Below are 16,275 nucleotides of genomic sequence, written 5' to 3' on the forward strand. Positions count from 1 at the left end.
GTATATATATATATCCAATTAAGACAAAGAACCCTCAAAATCTACCAAGGAGTTCATTTTACGTGTTGGACATTTTAATAATCCAGAAAATCCAGTGCATGCAAGTTCATTTACGCCTCAAACATTCTAATGCCTCAGTAAAATGCATGGAATGCTTAGGCATTTTCTTTGTAAACAAAAAATGAGCTCACAACAAAGGCAAATGCCTAGAAGCTCATTACATGACCTGCATAAACTAGGGCAGAATGGATCCGAAGATGATTATCCGTGACGGGCTTTGACGGGCTGCCCAACAAAAGCAAATAACCATTAAGGAGACATTCCACCTTGACAATACAACCCAGTCACATAAACCTAGGCAGCATTGTAATGTAAGTAGGCCATAGGCTTAGTACTTCAAAAGATTAGGACATTATGCTCGACTAAAACCTGTTTCTCAGGCTAAATAATGATGAAGAAAACAGTTTGTATCAATATTATAAAATGTAGAAATTATATATCTGCAATCAATATGATTCCTGTTAGTGGGCTTCAACAACTTGCATCTATGAGGGCTTTTTTTTCTTTACATAAGCAAAAAGGTCCCTCACCTTTTCATTTTATTAATAGAAGTTCAATAAAAGAGTTATATTTTTCCCAGAGCTCAGCAGCGAAAACTCAGTTTCTTTATACAACCAATATTTTCCCAAATGAGGTACTGGTGAAACAATCCATTGTTTCCTATTTGAATGGTGTAATAAATAACGGCGATGGTTACAAGAGTGCGAAATGCTTTAGATACTTGTATGCTGACAAGTCTCTCAACTATTGAGAAATGATTAAACTAATTCATTAAAAATGCTAGGTAAATTGCCTACTTGACCGTCAAAATTAATCAAATCATTTACAAAGGATGTCCATTCTTAAATGGACAAGGCGGCTTCAACTGTTACATGCAGAGATAAAGCAATAATACATACAATGGAAAAGAATAGCAATCTGAATTCATAGCAACACACAAGAATGATGAGGAGAATGCCTCCCACTATTTGTGATGAAAGCGTACAACAACACAAGTAATATTATCTGCGCTTCCTTTCCGATATGCTTCTTCTGTGAGTCTTTTTGCAGCATACTCTGGATCCTCAATAGATTGTATCATAGCAACTGCATCCTGTGGTGGGCAGTGACAAGCAAAATAGAGATATTAATCGTATGGGAACATGACAGTTCTTAATTACCTACATTACGAAACCATTCCTCTGGTCTAAACAACCCTAAAATCACACAAACCTGATTCGATACAACATCCCACAAGCCATCGCTTGCAAGAATCAGAAATTCAACACCATCAGTTACAACCTCTTCCTGCAAATACAATATTCAGTCAGAGCCGTCTAGCATCATATACAAGCATCCTCTAAAAGAAAGCGGAAAAGGAACGTTAGATAATTAAATGCATGGAAAACAAAGGAGTCCTGTAGGGAGGCAAGGGAATTAAAATCTTTGATTGTAGCAATTGGGTTATCACGGGTCATTAAGTTTATTCTTTACATTAATTTTTATCTGGATCTCTTGTGCATGATTCATAAGGGCAAAGAGAGTAAAATCAAAAATAATTATTGGAACCCTTCTGTATGATTAAGTAAATTGTGAATGTATTTTAAAATCACATTTTTGGAGTGTTTAATGGACATTTTATACTGTGCTTTTTAATGCACATCTGGCGTCGTACGAGTCAACCCATCACACTCAGCAAGTTCTATCAAAAAAAATCTCAAAACAACATGCACCTTGAAAACTCTTATGGTCTGAAAGGTATTAATTTAGTTTTGTGGTGTGACCTCCACCCTTCAACCCCACGTTATATTGCAATATGGAGCACACTAGGGGCATTACCTCTCGACTACGCAAGAGGTGTTGCTTCCAAACTCTTGAGTGGACAACTGCTTGACCCTTTTGAATTTTATTTCTTTCAAATAATCAAGAGAAGTAGGCTTTACCTCTCAATAATTGGAGAGGTTGTGGTCATATATAAGGACTTAAAACTTTAAGATCAACAAAACCCTGAGTATTAGCCTAATGTTGGAATGTTAGTTCCTAAGATTGCACACAGGTTGATGGGAAGGCACAAGACGGATTGATAGGGCTTCTCCCTTATAATGGTACTCAATTAAATCCAAACTTTGATTAATATTAATGTTAGTAGATGTTGATGAAGAGTTATCTGTATATTTTTTATGTTTTTGTCATTTTGTAGTTGAAACTTATAATCTTTGAATATTTTGTTTGGTTTTTTTTCACATAATATATATGTACATTAACAATTAATTTGTTTTTCAACTTTCATCTGAAGTGTCCAAGTGCCCATTTAATTCGAATATTATGTATTAATATTTATAATATATATGATATATACTTTATCAATATTCTCATAAAAATATTTTTAAAAATTTATATTTTCAAATGTAGTCATAATTCAAAAAAACATAAGGGTTTTAAATCTGCAGGTAACATGTATAAAACATTTCTGTGAAAAAAAAAAATACAATTTTATAATAAAAAGTTACGATTAATAAGACTGTATGTTGATTGATTGGATCAGCGACTTGGGGCATGAGATTGGTATATTTCCCTTCCGAATGAATATTTTTTATTTAAAAATAAAACGTTAGGCTAATTTTAACATTTAAATTAAATTTTATTCAAAAAAAGGAGTTCGACGTTTAGGAAAGAAGTTCGTGGGTACTGCACAAACGCCAATAATTTCTTGCCCATTCATTTGACGCAAGGTAATTTGTTAGCTCTGTATTCCCTTTTGCTGGTGTAAAAAGTGTCTACGACTGTAAATCCCTTTGATATGGCGTGTAGAGTGGTCTACAAATCTGGAGGGTAAAATCAGCAAATAAAATGAATAAAACGTTAAGCTGGACGCATCTGTCATATGTTTTTCATGCAGCAGAGTCTAACGTTCAAAGTCGCGATTCCTCCTGTGAAGCTCACCGCTCTTTTTCATAAACTCGCGAGTAACACCAAGTCTCACCGAGTCGAGGCCGCGTTTGAACAATCAAACTGTTAAATGAATAATAAAAAAATGTTCTATTCCAAACATACCAGGAGAGAAAATGTAACACCATGCATAAAACATGACCTAATTTGCGTACCAATCCTAATTAAAACAACCAAAAAAAAAAGTTAAAAACAGATTGTGTCATATTATGTCCTCATTAATGCGTCACTTAAAAACAGAAAACCTAGGTTTCTATGTTCTTCTGTTTTGGGCGTCATCGCCGCCGCCATGAGGTTAAATGAAACCATAGCCTCTCTACTTATTAAACTATGACTGTCAAAATATCATTCGCATTATGATGAGCAAATAATTTAAATACGTAAAGCTTCGGAAACTTCTTAAACAGTTATTTATTAAAAAAGAAATGGATAAAACAATTCCAAAAGGAAATATTTTTCTCACAATATTATATCTGTTTATTTAAGAAGTTAATACTGCAATCAAAAGCCTAGTATTTTTAATATGTTCTTTCACCAATCATATCTAACCTGGGTCAAAATCAAATCTGTTTATACCTGAATTTCTGGTTCAGCGACAACATACTGCTTCAAAAGTCTATCACCAAATGCCCGTGAGACAGCAAGTACACCCCCGACACGCCATGTGCCTGTGTTTACGTAAAGTCTTTTACTAAACATTCATACATAAAGGATGAGTTATAACAAATCACCCTGATCCAAAAAATTAAACACGCTATTTTCTTACAGAACATTCAATCTTTGTGGATGTGTTTCTGTAATTTACCAGCCCACATGACGAATCCTCCAGCTTCCTCTATCCGCTGTCGTTCATCAGTTTGATTGGGTTTATGGTCTCTGGAAAGAGGGAAAGCTGGTGCCAAGAAATAATGAATATAAGTTCATGCCAACAAGCATATGAGTACCACAAAAATGCCAACAACTATTAAGGTTATAGATTTTGCAGTATCCCCTTTCACACATAATGAAGAGTACATGCCAATAGGAAGGCACCGGAATAAAATATCATATATCTCTCTCGAGCTATCTATGAAATGTCTGAAGGATTTGCAATTTAGACTTTCAAAATTAATAAATTGTGACTTAATATACAGATCACAACTCGATTGTCAAGCCTCAAACAAACTTGGTCTCCATAAATGCAACAGAAATCAACAAATCCACATTCAGCTGTGAGAGATTCTGATATCTTTGAGAGCAATGAATGCGAGTAGACAATAGGGTCCTTGTCCCCCACTGTTCACAGTACTTCTAGGCATTCTCAGTTTACTCTGTAGCCACGGGAAAATAAATGGAAGATTGCAACAGTTATTTGTTATTTATGCAGGCAGTAGTTTGTAGGTTTCGTATTCACATAGAAACAATTAAGTTTAAAATTTTACTTATGAGTGTATATTAAGGTTTGGAAGTAGGTTGATACAAGTTTGTTTTTTGTTTTTTGAGTTCAGAGATGTAGCCCCCTGGATTCACGCAGGTAGTGCTGAACCATTAAAATCACCAGGAAACACAGTTCCTAAGCTGTTTCTATGAACCCAGTATAGTTCGAGCATTTATGAAACAATCCCCCTGCAGATTTGGATCCACTTTCATACCCAAAACATTTAGTGGAGAGATGGCAATATCTCAAAAGATAATAGTTAAGGACATGACTGCATTATCAACACACAGAACATAGATGAAAACATCTAAATCCCATTTCTTATAATCAAGTATCATGTAAAATATGCCAACATGGGTCCATCTCAAATATGCCAATATACATCAATCTAAAATATGCTGATTGGCATAAGGGTTTACTCATCGATTCATCACCATCACCATCAGCATATTAAGTAGTTATGTAAAAATGCTAGAGGCAATCTTCCAACTTAATTTTCTTTTGCAAGGTTGTCTCTTAAGAGAAAAACTACTTGAATTAATGGAAAACATAAACAAGGAAAGAACCGTCACCAAGGGAAACATATATTTGAAATTGGAACCCTAAAATGCAGAAAGTTTTTACTCAAGAGAAATACATTGGTGTTAAACTAAGTTGCCGGTTGTGGTAATCTTGGTTTGGGTTTGTGAATCCATTTTGTGGGTTCAGCTAAAAATATTTGCAGTTTGGATTCGTTTTGGGTTCATCTGTACAAAATATATGTTTATATGTTTATCTACTCTAATAAATGCTGATCAATGTTTGATTAAAAGCAAAAAAAAAACCTCATACATCAAATTATCATGGATGTTGCAGCAAATCCAACAACCAATAATGTTGGTATAATGTAACAGCAGATGCAACTGGCAGATATATAACAAAAATAAATTATTAAACCATTACATATCCAAATAATATAACTGATATTGTAGCAAGGTACAACAAAAACCCTTAATTATAAATAATATTCAACTGTGATTTTAACTTAGACCCCTACCGGTATGTTAAAATCATTTTTTGCGAAATTGCAGAACCCTGCCAAGACCCGCAGGCGAGCCGGAGGATACCCGGATTCAGTGTGAACCGAACCCGGATCCAACCTGATAGCAGGCGAACCCGGTAACATAGGTGTTAAAAGAAGTTATATTATCCTATTTATTAATTTATCATCACATTAAAGCTACTAGAGATGGGAGTGAATCAACTGCTTCCATCATACACCAATCACTACTGAAACTGCTGAATCAGTGTCATGAAAAGATATCAAACCCATTCCGAATGTTGTTCGTGCAAAAAGGATTATTAATTTATTTCTTCTCTAGGCATGTTTAGTCAAATATCAGCCAGAAATATGTTAAATAAACAAAGAATTGTGAGTTCTAGAGCAAAGGAAAAATAAGAGTGCTGGAATGCACAGAAATTAGCTGAAGATGGATATTCCAAGTAACTTCTTTTCACTTATTTAAAATCATCCTAAAGCAGCATAAAGAGAAACTACCATAGTCGAACTAGACCCAAACTGCTAGATTCTAAATATTATTGAGATCAATAAACAAACATTTACAGTAAAACTAAAAGCAAACTTTTAGCTTTGTAGTCATAAAGGTGGGAAGATATAGAAATAGCTATGGACATAGAACTCACCTTTTCCAGACCTGCAAAGGACAGCTCGAGAGTCACCAACATTAGCTACCAACAACCTGTTTCCAACAAGAAAAGCAGTTGATGCAGTTGAGCCAGCATCTCTATGCTGATTATTTTCTGCCTTAAGAAAATCTGAATCTGTTTGCTTGAATGCATCAGCTGCAAAAGTTCAAATCAAGGACAAATTTTTTATCAAATTTGATCAGAGAAGTATCGATCCTCAACAGCTCCAAGCATGCTTTTAACTTTTTAATGTTTATAAGTAAACAGATATTTTACCTATTGCCAACTTAGTATCACTGATAAATTTAGGATGATTTCTCAAATTAAGAAATAGGTTCTGTTTCACATATTCTGCCGCTCGTGCACCTCCATGGCCTGAAATATATCATTATACAAATAATTAATCAATTAAGTAGCCTTCCAAAAAGAACAAATCAAATAGTTTGAGAAGCAGTCATAAAAGCTCACAAAATTTCTAGCCTATTTAGCCACAAGCTTACACACACCTAGAAGCAGCCATCCTAAACAATGATCTCTCTGGGAAATCTTGAGACGTAAAAATTTCATATACAAATGTCTCATGAACATAATATGGAGAGCTGATTCCGGTAAAATATCTTCAAATGGAAAAAGGCCACAGCTTTTGTAATGACCATTGCTTTACATAATAATCAAGAGCTGATATCTTTGGGAATCCTAACAAAGGAAAAATGTCACATCTAAATATGTCTATAAAAATTGCTTTACATAATATACAAGAGTATATTTATAAAATGCAATTATATTGACCAACAAAAAGAAGTTGAAACAAACTCAAAGAAACTACTCGATGTACTCAAGAATGTCTAATAAACATTGCTTTAAAATTTTAAATAATATTAAAGATCTGGTATCTTTCGGAAACCTTTAAATGGAAAAAGATCAAATCCAAGTATGTCTAATAAACATTAGTTTACACAATATAAAAAAGTATATTTATAAAATAAAATAATATTGACAAACCAAAATAAGTTAAAAGAACAGAAAACCTCAAAGAAACCACTTGATACACTGCTCAAGAATGTTGAATAAACATTGCTTTATATAAGAATCAAGATCTAATATCTTCGGTAAACCTTTAAATGAAAAATCGTCACATCCAAGCATGTCGAATAAATGTTGCTTTATGTAATTTACGAGTGTATATTTATAAATACAAATAATATTGACAAACCCAAATAAGTTGAAAAATCAAAAAGCCTTAAAGAAACCACTTTTTACGCTACTCAAGAATGTGCCATTATATGCAGGCAACGACATGGACAGTCTGTAAACATTTTAATGTTTTATATAAAACAGCACATTATACAGTAGTCACAATCTTACCATCAAATACTCCAAATAAGCCAATTATCTGACCATCGACTCCACAAATCTGTGTCTCAAAGAAATCTTCCATTGAAGATCTTTTCCCTGGAGAGCTCGCATATCCATAGCTGAACTTCTGGTTCTCACTGCACATTGACAGAACATGTTTTACTTTCCAGGCAAAATTCATGATGTATGGTCTTATAGAAATGCCATTTCTGTTGAAAAGAAAAAAGTAATGTTTGCGGTCCACAGTTTAAAAGTTCATGTTCTCAGTAGGTTTATTATTTAAAGTTGTCTGATGTCTCTAATTATAAAAATTAGTAGTACATTATACAAATTACCATTTGTCAACATCCATATATCATAATTTGTTTACTTCTACATTAAAGTGCTTTAATAAGAATATTATGCTAGTAAAGCATTTCACAATTTATAATAAATATAATTACTTGCAAGAGCTGTGACCAGAGTCACTGGAATGGCATGGTTCTAAAAGGTTATATGCTCACAGAAAACCCAACTAAATGGTTGAAAGATAAGAATAGAAAACATCAAATTCTCTTCATTTAGTAACTGTCAATATGCCAAAAAGCCATCCTCATTACATTGCCCAATATGAAATAATAAATTAAATTTCCCATATTCATTAGGTTTCATTCACCATCAAATACAATCTGAATACCCATTGATGAGTCAAGACATTGAATGAAATTATAAAGGAAAAGAGATTGATCAGTTCTGAAGGCAGGTTTCAAATTGAGCTTTCATGGTGCCTCTGTGGGAAACCCTGGCATAGTGGGAGCGGGATACTTAATGTGATGATGATTAAAGTCTTGTGTGGCGAACCCCAAGTGCTTGGTTCTAAATGTAATAACTAAGTGCAGTAGGATGCATCAATCGCTGGTCTGATATTGGCCCATAAGGAAGATTATTGTGAAATAGAGATTGAAGGAGGCTCTCAAGTTGTAATTACTCCACTAAAGAAAGACAATAGTCCAAACTAGGGGATGGGATCTTAAATTCAAGGTGGTTAGATATCTCCATTATTTTGAGAACAGCACACTGCGGCTTATTTTCTAGATAACAAGGGAGTAGAAAGTTCTATTATATCAGCTATAGAGGCTTTGGATGTGCACAATTGGGAGGGCCTTAACATTCTTATAGAAAATATTGCTAAGTCTTCAATTTAATATCTTACAAAATACCAAGAGTGGGCAATGTTGGAATTGGCAACAGCTGCTCATGAGCGCTAATGATGGCTTCTAAATTTCTAATAGTTGAGCTTTGCACAGTAAGAGTTTGTGTGAAGGTTTTTTGACTGAAACATTTCGTGAGACAAGGTATTATTGGGCACAGGATGCTATGCTTCCATGTTATTCTTATGGTGGTCTGGTCTATAATTGGGTGCTTTGCAGTAGAATGTTGATCGGGTGTGGCTTGGTGTTGCTTGGGTTTATATCTAACAGTGGGAAGTGGTATGTAGTCTCCCAAGGGTTCACTAAGAAACAGGCAAGTCTCAGACATTTGGCTGAAGAAAAAGTTTTGATGTGTAAATGTTTAAGCAAAAAATCTGGTTACAGTTGTGCTGTGTCCGGAGGAGATGACAGATCTGTGTAATTTTCAGTCACAAGCTACAATATTGGCTGATTTTCATCACAAATTGGAGGCTGTTGTGAGCAATGTGGAGGTGCATCATAGTATTTTGAACTACTTCTCTCTTAATCTGGTGATAGACAACGGTTTCCGTTTCAAGGGTATGACACTACCACTTTATGCTTCTGGTATATTTATCCAGTGGAGAGGAAAAAGAGGTGACTATAGCTGATTTTAAAAATGCTTGGCAGGGATGTAGGTATTCTCATGGAGCTATTTCAAGATATTAGGCTGCTACATCTACATCTAGTTGTTTCCCATCAAAAAGGGATTCTGGAAGTGGCAATCATGTACTCCCTTCCGGACTATGCAAATGAGGCTTTAGCAAGTGCAGCTCAGCGGGCTAAATCAATTAATGGCATTTGACTGGCAGACCTGGATCCTTCCATCTCTCCAGTCATGGCGGAGGTAGTCCCAATTTCTGGCAACGGAGGTGTCTAAATGTATTTGACCTAAACAATTTTTTTAATGACAATCACTGCTGACCATTTTTTAAGCATACATTCCTACAACCCGGGGTTTTCAGGTTCTCTCTGCTTGCAAAAGTGTGTTAAAATAATTAAAATTGAAGTGGAGTTCTATTTACTAGGCAAATGATCCACAGCTGAAATTTCTCAGCAGGTGCTGCTGAGAAATTTGTAGTTATTTGCAGGCAAATGGTTCATTAGAACAAACAAGTTTTTACCCTCTCAGATGTAATATTTAAAAATCTTGATGTAATAGTTAATATGTTGAGTAAAATATTGACAGCATAACAAAGCTCCCTAAACTCTCATAATAAAAAAGTTCAAATTTATTAAAAAATATTAATCTAATCACTGTATTAAATTGCATTTTAATTTCTCTATGCATATTTTGCAAAACTACTGAAGTGTAGTTCTATTTAATAGGCAATGATCCCATGGAGTGGCCAAGGCTGATATTTCTCGGCAGGTGCTGCTGAAAAATTCGGAGTTATTTTCGGCCAAACAGTCCATTAGAACAAGGTTTTACCCTCTGAAACATAATATTGACGAATTTTGGTTTAAAAGTTAATACATTGAGTAAAGCACTGACAGCATATCAGTTTAGCAAAAACTACAGCAAATTTAACAGGATGTTCAAGAAATTTCAATTAATATAAGATTATGCATAGTAATACATTTGCAAATATGAATATTCAGTTTGATAGAGTTGAAAGAGAACATACCTGAGGCCTCCACCACTGACAGGAGCATTGTCAAGTTTTGTCTCCCTCACAGAAAAGACAGAATTGAGATAACTCATGATATTTCCTTGGATTTTCTTCCTGTGGAAGCTATTAGACCATAACTTTGGCAAGTTCCCTGTGATTGTGTTGCAATGGTTGAATTGTGAGTAAATAAAGTTGCCAGTCTCTGGAAAATTTATATGCTTACAAAAGCTAGAACTCCCTACAAGAATTTCTACTTCACATTCTTCCTGCAAAAGATAGTGCTAAGATGATGAAGCAAACTGCAGAGAAAGAAACGAAGGAGAACTCTAGCTGTAGAAATGTATAAAATATTAAAATATAATGATTTTAGTTGTAAAAATCAATTTCATTTGCAATAGTTTTCTACTGAAAGTTTCCAAGTTGAATAAGAAATTTGAACGTATAATTTTTGAAACCTCTGAAAAACTGAAATGAAAACAAAGATCAAATTATCTCTCAATTCTATGCATAATCAAAATTCTAGGATTGTGATCCAGTCAGGACGGTTCAATCAGCCTTAGCCTCCTACAACACAAAACAGCTGCTTAGATGGGCTGTGTATCTACTATCTCCTATTGCACAGGACAGAATGATATACAGTTCAAATCCTAAAGATCCGACACCATAAAAGAAAAATCAGCTTGCTTTATCCAATTGTATACAGCTGATACTGTTCTTTTACCAAATAAACAGCTGAAAACACTCAGTGCATTGAAAAAGTTGGAGAAGGTGCACATCATTTTCTCCATTGGCTATAATTATGGTGCAAAAAAGATGAAAACATAGAAATACATACATACAAGGAATACAAGAAATATTGACTGCAATAATTCAAGCTAAATGCGGAGCCCTTTTTCAAGTTTTTAAATCAGGAGGGATAAAAATCATCTTCCAAAACACTCACAAATATGTACAAGCAATTGCATTTAGCTCCTATGGTTAATCTTTTCCATATATATTCACAGCTTGACAGTAAATGGTTCAACTTCACATATCTGAGTCTATTGAGCATGCAAACATTCTTCAAAATTAACAACTTTTACTTCCTATTGAGAAAACCACTTAGAATTGCAGAAGGTTGTTGTGGCGATCTGGTATACTTAAATAATATTTAAAAGATACAATACAGTGCAGTAATTTTCACAATGTGATATTATGTGAATTGATAATCACAACCAGCCGATATATAACCTATCAAGTTTTTTGCTAAAATTCTTAAAGTTAAAAGGTAATCTGCTCCCTAGAAATACAGGAAAATCTCTGAGAAACCAACAAGCGATTTGCTTTACAAAATTGAAAATAGCATCGGTCAAAAGCTAGGTATAAAGAGTTTCTATGGTGAAGCTTAAAGTGCTTTTTAGTCAAAATGACTACCATATTCAAACAAACTAGATTCACAGCTATCCATGTCAGTATTACTACAAAGAGTATGTAGGCACTCCAAAGGCAGATATATTCATAATGGGCAATTTAAAGGGACTTTTGTATTTCCATACACGAGGAAACCAAAAAGAATTTGCATCATACAGCTTTGCACCTGAGAATACCTTAAATAACATTTCACTAAAAAGAAAATTTCTCCAGCCCACTATTGCCTTTGACAATGGGTCCACAAAAAAGACTTGGGCCTTTTGGTTCCCTCCCCATAAGGTTGTCATCAAGTTGAATTTTAAAGGTGCTGATAAACATAATGTCAGTCCTACTGGAAGAGGTAAAGTGTTGAAGAAACCAATTCTAAGTCAGATTTGAATCATTTGATCTATCTAATAGATGTATGCAGAGAGGCCAATGAATAAAATGAGATGATCACTATTCATATGGGTCTGCAGATAGCAATTCTAAGAGGATAAAAGAAGGTTGTGATTGAATGTAACTCACATATAAAAGAAGATGCTATGAAAGGAGGTAAGCTGCAAAATTGGAAGCTCAAGAATGTCAATTGAAAGGCTAGATGTTTTGCAACAAATTTGAATTAATCATATTCCAGCATATCAGGCATGAAAGCAACAGAGTGGTTAACTAGTGGCAAACATAAAGTTGAGCTTGTTTTCCAATACAGATGTTCTGGATAAACTTTGATTAGTTCCTTTTCCTAAGCTTAGAAGACAACCTCGTTAATGATGCCTCACAACCTTATTAATGATGCCTCACCCGGTCCTTTACCCTTCTCTGTTACTCCTTCACCTTGTTATGTGCTTGTAGTATTTCATGGATGTCTTAGTTTAGTCTTTTTTGGAGATGCCATATTGGATCTATTTTTAAGCCTCCCCCTTTGATGTGATATCAAACCTACCATGTTAAGGCTTAAACATATTTACTTGAGAATGAATAGTAATTTCCATTTTTATTTCAGTAATCTTCCATCTGACTTTGCTGGTGATTCGCTGTGCCACTCTGCCATATGGATTTTGGCTTCTTTGCTTCCCTTTTTGCAGCACTTCTAGGTAAGGTCGTTTTTCACAAGCGTGAGTTTGAAAAAAGCAATTGTGTGGGCCAGTGAGATGGCTTTTAATTTTCTGCTCCAATTCTGTTGTTTCTTTTTAGTCCTTTGACTGCTGAATATCAATCGGTGTGCTGGATGCCAAATGTTATTATGTTTGATGATTTTAATCTTTTCTTCATGTGCTTGGCCATGTTGCTGGGGTGGGCAGTTTTCCATTTGGAGTTCTGGGATGTGATTGTGAGGATTTGAGACTATCTCCTCCCCCTCGTCACTGCATTTTTTTTGGCTTTCCAACTTTTTTCTTTTGGGTTTTGATTGTTACATTCAATTTTACTGGGTCTCTTGTTGACCCCCTTCCTATTAATGTTTGTTGCGTGCTCTATTTCTAGCTTTCTTGATTGTGTTCACTGACTTCCAGCTTGGCTGCCCTGTCTGTAGAAGACAAAAGGTTGGGAGAGAGATTGCTTACACTTAAAGGAATGTTACTTGCATTTGAGACTCTTTACTTTTTGTTTTCGGTTTCAACTTTCATCACTCTATCGGCACTATGATTAGGATCATTAAGGCATCAAAATCCTCTCCTCCCTTGAATAAAGACAAAGGTAAAGGAGTGGCTAACTCTAACCAGTTCCAAAGAACTAGATATTCCAAGTGCTTCAAGATGCCTGCGATGCCTTGCTTGAGTGGCAGAGCATGCCTATTTACAGGTGGCCAAAGGAAGCAGGGTCTTGAGGGATTCAACACCTCCACTCTAAGAAGGCTTTAGGGACCATGATGGTTTGTTAGTTTGAAGCATTATTGGCCTCCTCATCATGAGACAATGATATGACTAGTCCCTAGATTGGTCAGTCCATGAATGAAATTGTTTGCTGCTTAATGTAATATCCAAAGCAGACTCTTGGCATGCAGCACATTTATGATCTATTATCTGGCCCAAAATCACTCAGTTAACTCAATGATTGCAATCTCTGGAAGCACTTTTCACTTTTCAGACATACCATAATGGTTCATGATAATAAATGAATGATAGACAAATGAAAAGTGGCAAAACCAGCAACAAGGTCAAGGAGGTGAACTGGGAAATGAAGCTCATCCAAGCCTGCATAGGCACGACTGCCATAGCCTGAAACATCCCCTTATATATTGCTCCAGCATAGATGGCAAATTTAGGTGAAGCTGGTAGAGATGGCTCAGCAGGAGCTGAGAAAATGGTAGTGGATAAAGAATTTTATTCTTCTAACAGTATTCTATTTTATTTTATGAATTTTGTATAAATTTCCGAAACTTATTCCAAAAATAATTCTCTACCATAGTGGTATTAGCCTGTTTTTCCTAAATGGATCCAGGCTTATCTTCATAAAAATGAATTTATAAAAACTACTTTTTATATCTAATATTTGTTTTTGTTGAAGAGATTCATTATCTTGGGGAGAGATTGAATAGAGACAGCTTCGAGAAGTTGGTTTTAATTTTATTTCAGACCATGCGAAGATCAAGAGTGGTTTTCTTTTTGCTTTGGTAATGCAACATCCTGTTTTGAATGGGAGTGCAAAGTGAGAAGCTGAAGGAGGATATTGCCATGTCTGCTGTGATTACTTGACGTTGTGAGGCGAATTCTGCTATGTTTTCTTGATGCTGAGAGGTGAACAAATGGCGAGGACCTATATCATGCTTATGACGTTGATGATTTATTATGGTTGTTGATTCTTGATGATTGCTGCTGACTTTGGTGGAAGATGCTACATATCAATGAGAGAAGTGCCTTTTTATTCATCACGCATGGTAAACAAATTGTCGTTTCGCTAATACCAGGTTTGAGATCTGTCTGTTGTCAAGAAGGTGCGAGATCTGTTTGTAGTCAATCTTTGTGTTTGTGGTTTGGGAGGCAGGATTTTGGATCTTCGGCTAAATAGTATCTCGGTTTGGTGATTACTGCTTTGTAACATTGACTGGTATAAGATGCTAAGGTTCGACTCCCTACTTGACCTTCGATTCAATCTTGCATTTACTCAGTATGTTGATGCAGTCTAGGGTTTCTTAGCCCTAGATATTTATAGAACAAAAAGATTTTCTTCAGAAAACCATTCAAAAATAGCTGCAAAGTCAAATCTGCAATCCCCAAGAAAAATAATTCATGCCACAAAGTTTGGGGAGAAGAATCGATCCCTTAAACATTTGCCATAGCACTTTTTTCTCAATAACTCCCTTTTAACATCATAAATTGCCAAAGCTTCAAAATTCTTTTTCGAATAACGATTGATCTCGGCTGTCGACCGCCCATACATGCGTGAAAAACAGTTTTTACAAAAGCCGTAACAAAATTTATAAAACAAGTTTCGGAGCACAAAGAAACACGTATTGCGAGTAAAAATCATAACTAGAATGTGACTGTAATTTTGATACGTCCAGCAGGGTTTCAGTAGTTCGCGATTTAAGAAAACGAGAAAAAAAACACAAGAAAGACGGGAGACAATGATTCATTTGAGTTCCACTCCACGTCCCAAAAACTTAGAACATTCAAAAATATAAAAATCTACTTACGGGAAAATGCCGAGTCAAACAGTAACCAAATCTTCAAATCAATTCCACGCCTTCAAAAGGACTGAATCTTAAAACCTCTACACAATATTGCCAGACAAACTCGGAATATCTCCAGAGTCTTTCAAAACAGCTACTGACTATCTCCGACCGTAAATGCAGTATCAAAATCAAACGCCAAATCTTCAATATCGATTTGAAAGCCAAACACTAAGGAAAAAAGGGCTTAAATAACACGAAGAAGATCCAAATTCAGCATATTTTCCAGATCATTTATCACAACGCGTAGCGGGTGAATTGAAATTTCTTCGTCATCGATGGATCGAACAACGCCACCACGCGTCTATCCATTATTTTTTCCCTTACGCCGCACGGTACGGCTCCGATCCACTCCAATGGCACAGGAACACGTCTGCACCGTTCATCAGACGGAACTAAATTATTACGACCGCTTGATATTCTGGCAAAATCATATCCCGTGGGAAATTGTCTGTCACGCATACGGAAATGCCGCGTCAGCCACGCCAATCGTAGCCGTCCAATAGGCCGGTCAATTTGACGGCCCATATTTATCTCGCTGCGTCAGCAAGCCCAATCCCGGTCGTCGCGTGGGCCCCGCTGATTCAAACTAGACACGGCGGACCATCCGATCGATTCCACAATCGACGGCTGAGATTCGCCAGCTGTCCCCAACACCCTTGCACGCCGCGTCTGTTTTCGGCCATCCGTACAGTTGCACGCATTAGCGTTGGAACGTGCCTATTGGTCCACGTGTTGGTCAAAACACTTGTTTCTCGGTCAAGAATGTTTGCTGCCTAATTACCTTCCGTCCGCGGGGTGCTTTGATAGCGACAGCTTTACAACGGTTCAACACTATTATTGCGGCGTGGGAATTTGGGCACCAAGAAAACCCTGGTCTTTGGGGGCTTACAAGGTTTTTCTATTGGCTTTACCATGTTTTGTTCCGTAAGTTGGGGAAACTTGTTC

The 16,275-nt window shown here is 35.8% G+C and overlaps 1 protein-coding gene across 2 annotated transcripts; it reads right to left on the reverse strand.

Annotated features, from left to right (window-relative positions):
* Positions 1-570: 570 nt before the first annotated feature.
* Positions 571-15,705, reverse strand: LOC131067347 (probable protein phosphatase 2C 59). Of its 2 annotated transcripts, none has more exons than XM_058002316.2 (9): positions 15,292-15,705; positions 10,284-10,534; positions 7,457-7,584; positions 6,368-6,466; positions 6,089-6,247; positions 3,794-3,880; positions 3,565-3,656; positions 1,273-1,347; positions 571-1,153 (listed from the first exon to the last, which is right to left on the reverse strand). In XM_058002316.2, exons 2-9 carry the CDS (start codon positions 10,358-10,360, stop codon positions 1,025-1,027), a joined length of 846 nt encoding a protein of 281 aa, XP_057858299.1. In that variant the 5' UTR covers positions 10,361-10,534; positions 15,292-15,705; the 3' UTR covers positions 571-1,024. The 2 variants fall into 2 exon arrangements, with proteins under 2 accessions (XP_057858299.1, XP_057858298.1); XM_058002315.2 differs by having other exon boundaries at positions 10,284-10,419; positions 15,292-15,704.
* Between the last annotated feature and the right edge of the window lie 570 nt (positions 15,706-16,275).

The sequence above is a fragment of the Cryptomeria japonica genome, chromosome 5, assembly GCF_030272615.1.
Source record: "Cryptomeria japonica chromosome 5, Sugi_1.0, whole genome shotgun sequence".
Lineage (NCBI taxonomy): Eukaryota > Viridiplantae > Streptophyta > Pinopsida > Cupressales > Cupressaceae > Cryptomeria > Cryptomeria japonica.

Excerpts from the sequence above, each read along its gene's own strand:
- LOC131067347 (XM_058002316.2), bottom strand. The coding sequence starts at position 10,360 with ATGAGTTATCTCAATTCTGTCTTTTCTGTGAGGGAGACAAAACTTGAC. Across the intron at positions 7,585-10,283 it reads GTCAGTGGTGGAGGCCTCAG|TGAGAACCAGAAGTTCAGCT; the intron begins GTATGTTCTCTT and ends GTCAATGTGCAG. Across the intron at positions 1,348-3,564 it reads TCGCTGAACCAGAAATTCAG|GAAGAGGTTGTAACTGATGG; the intron begins GTATAAACAGAT and ends TTGTATTTGCAG.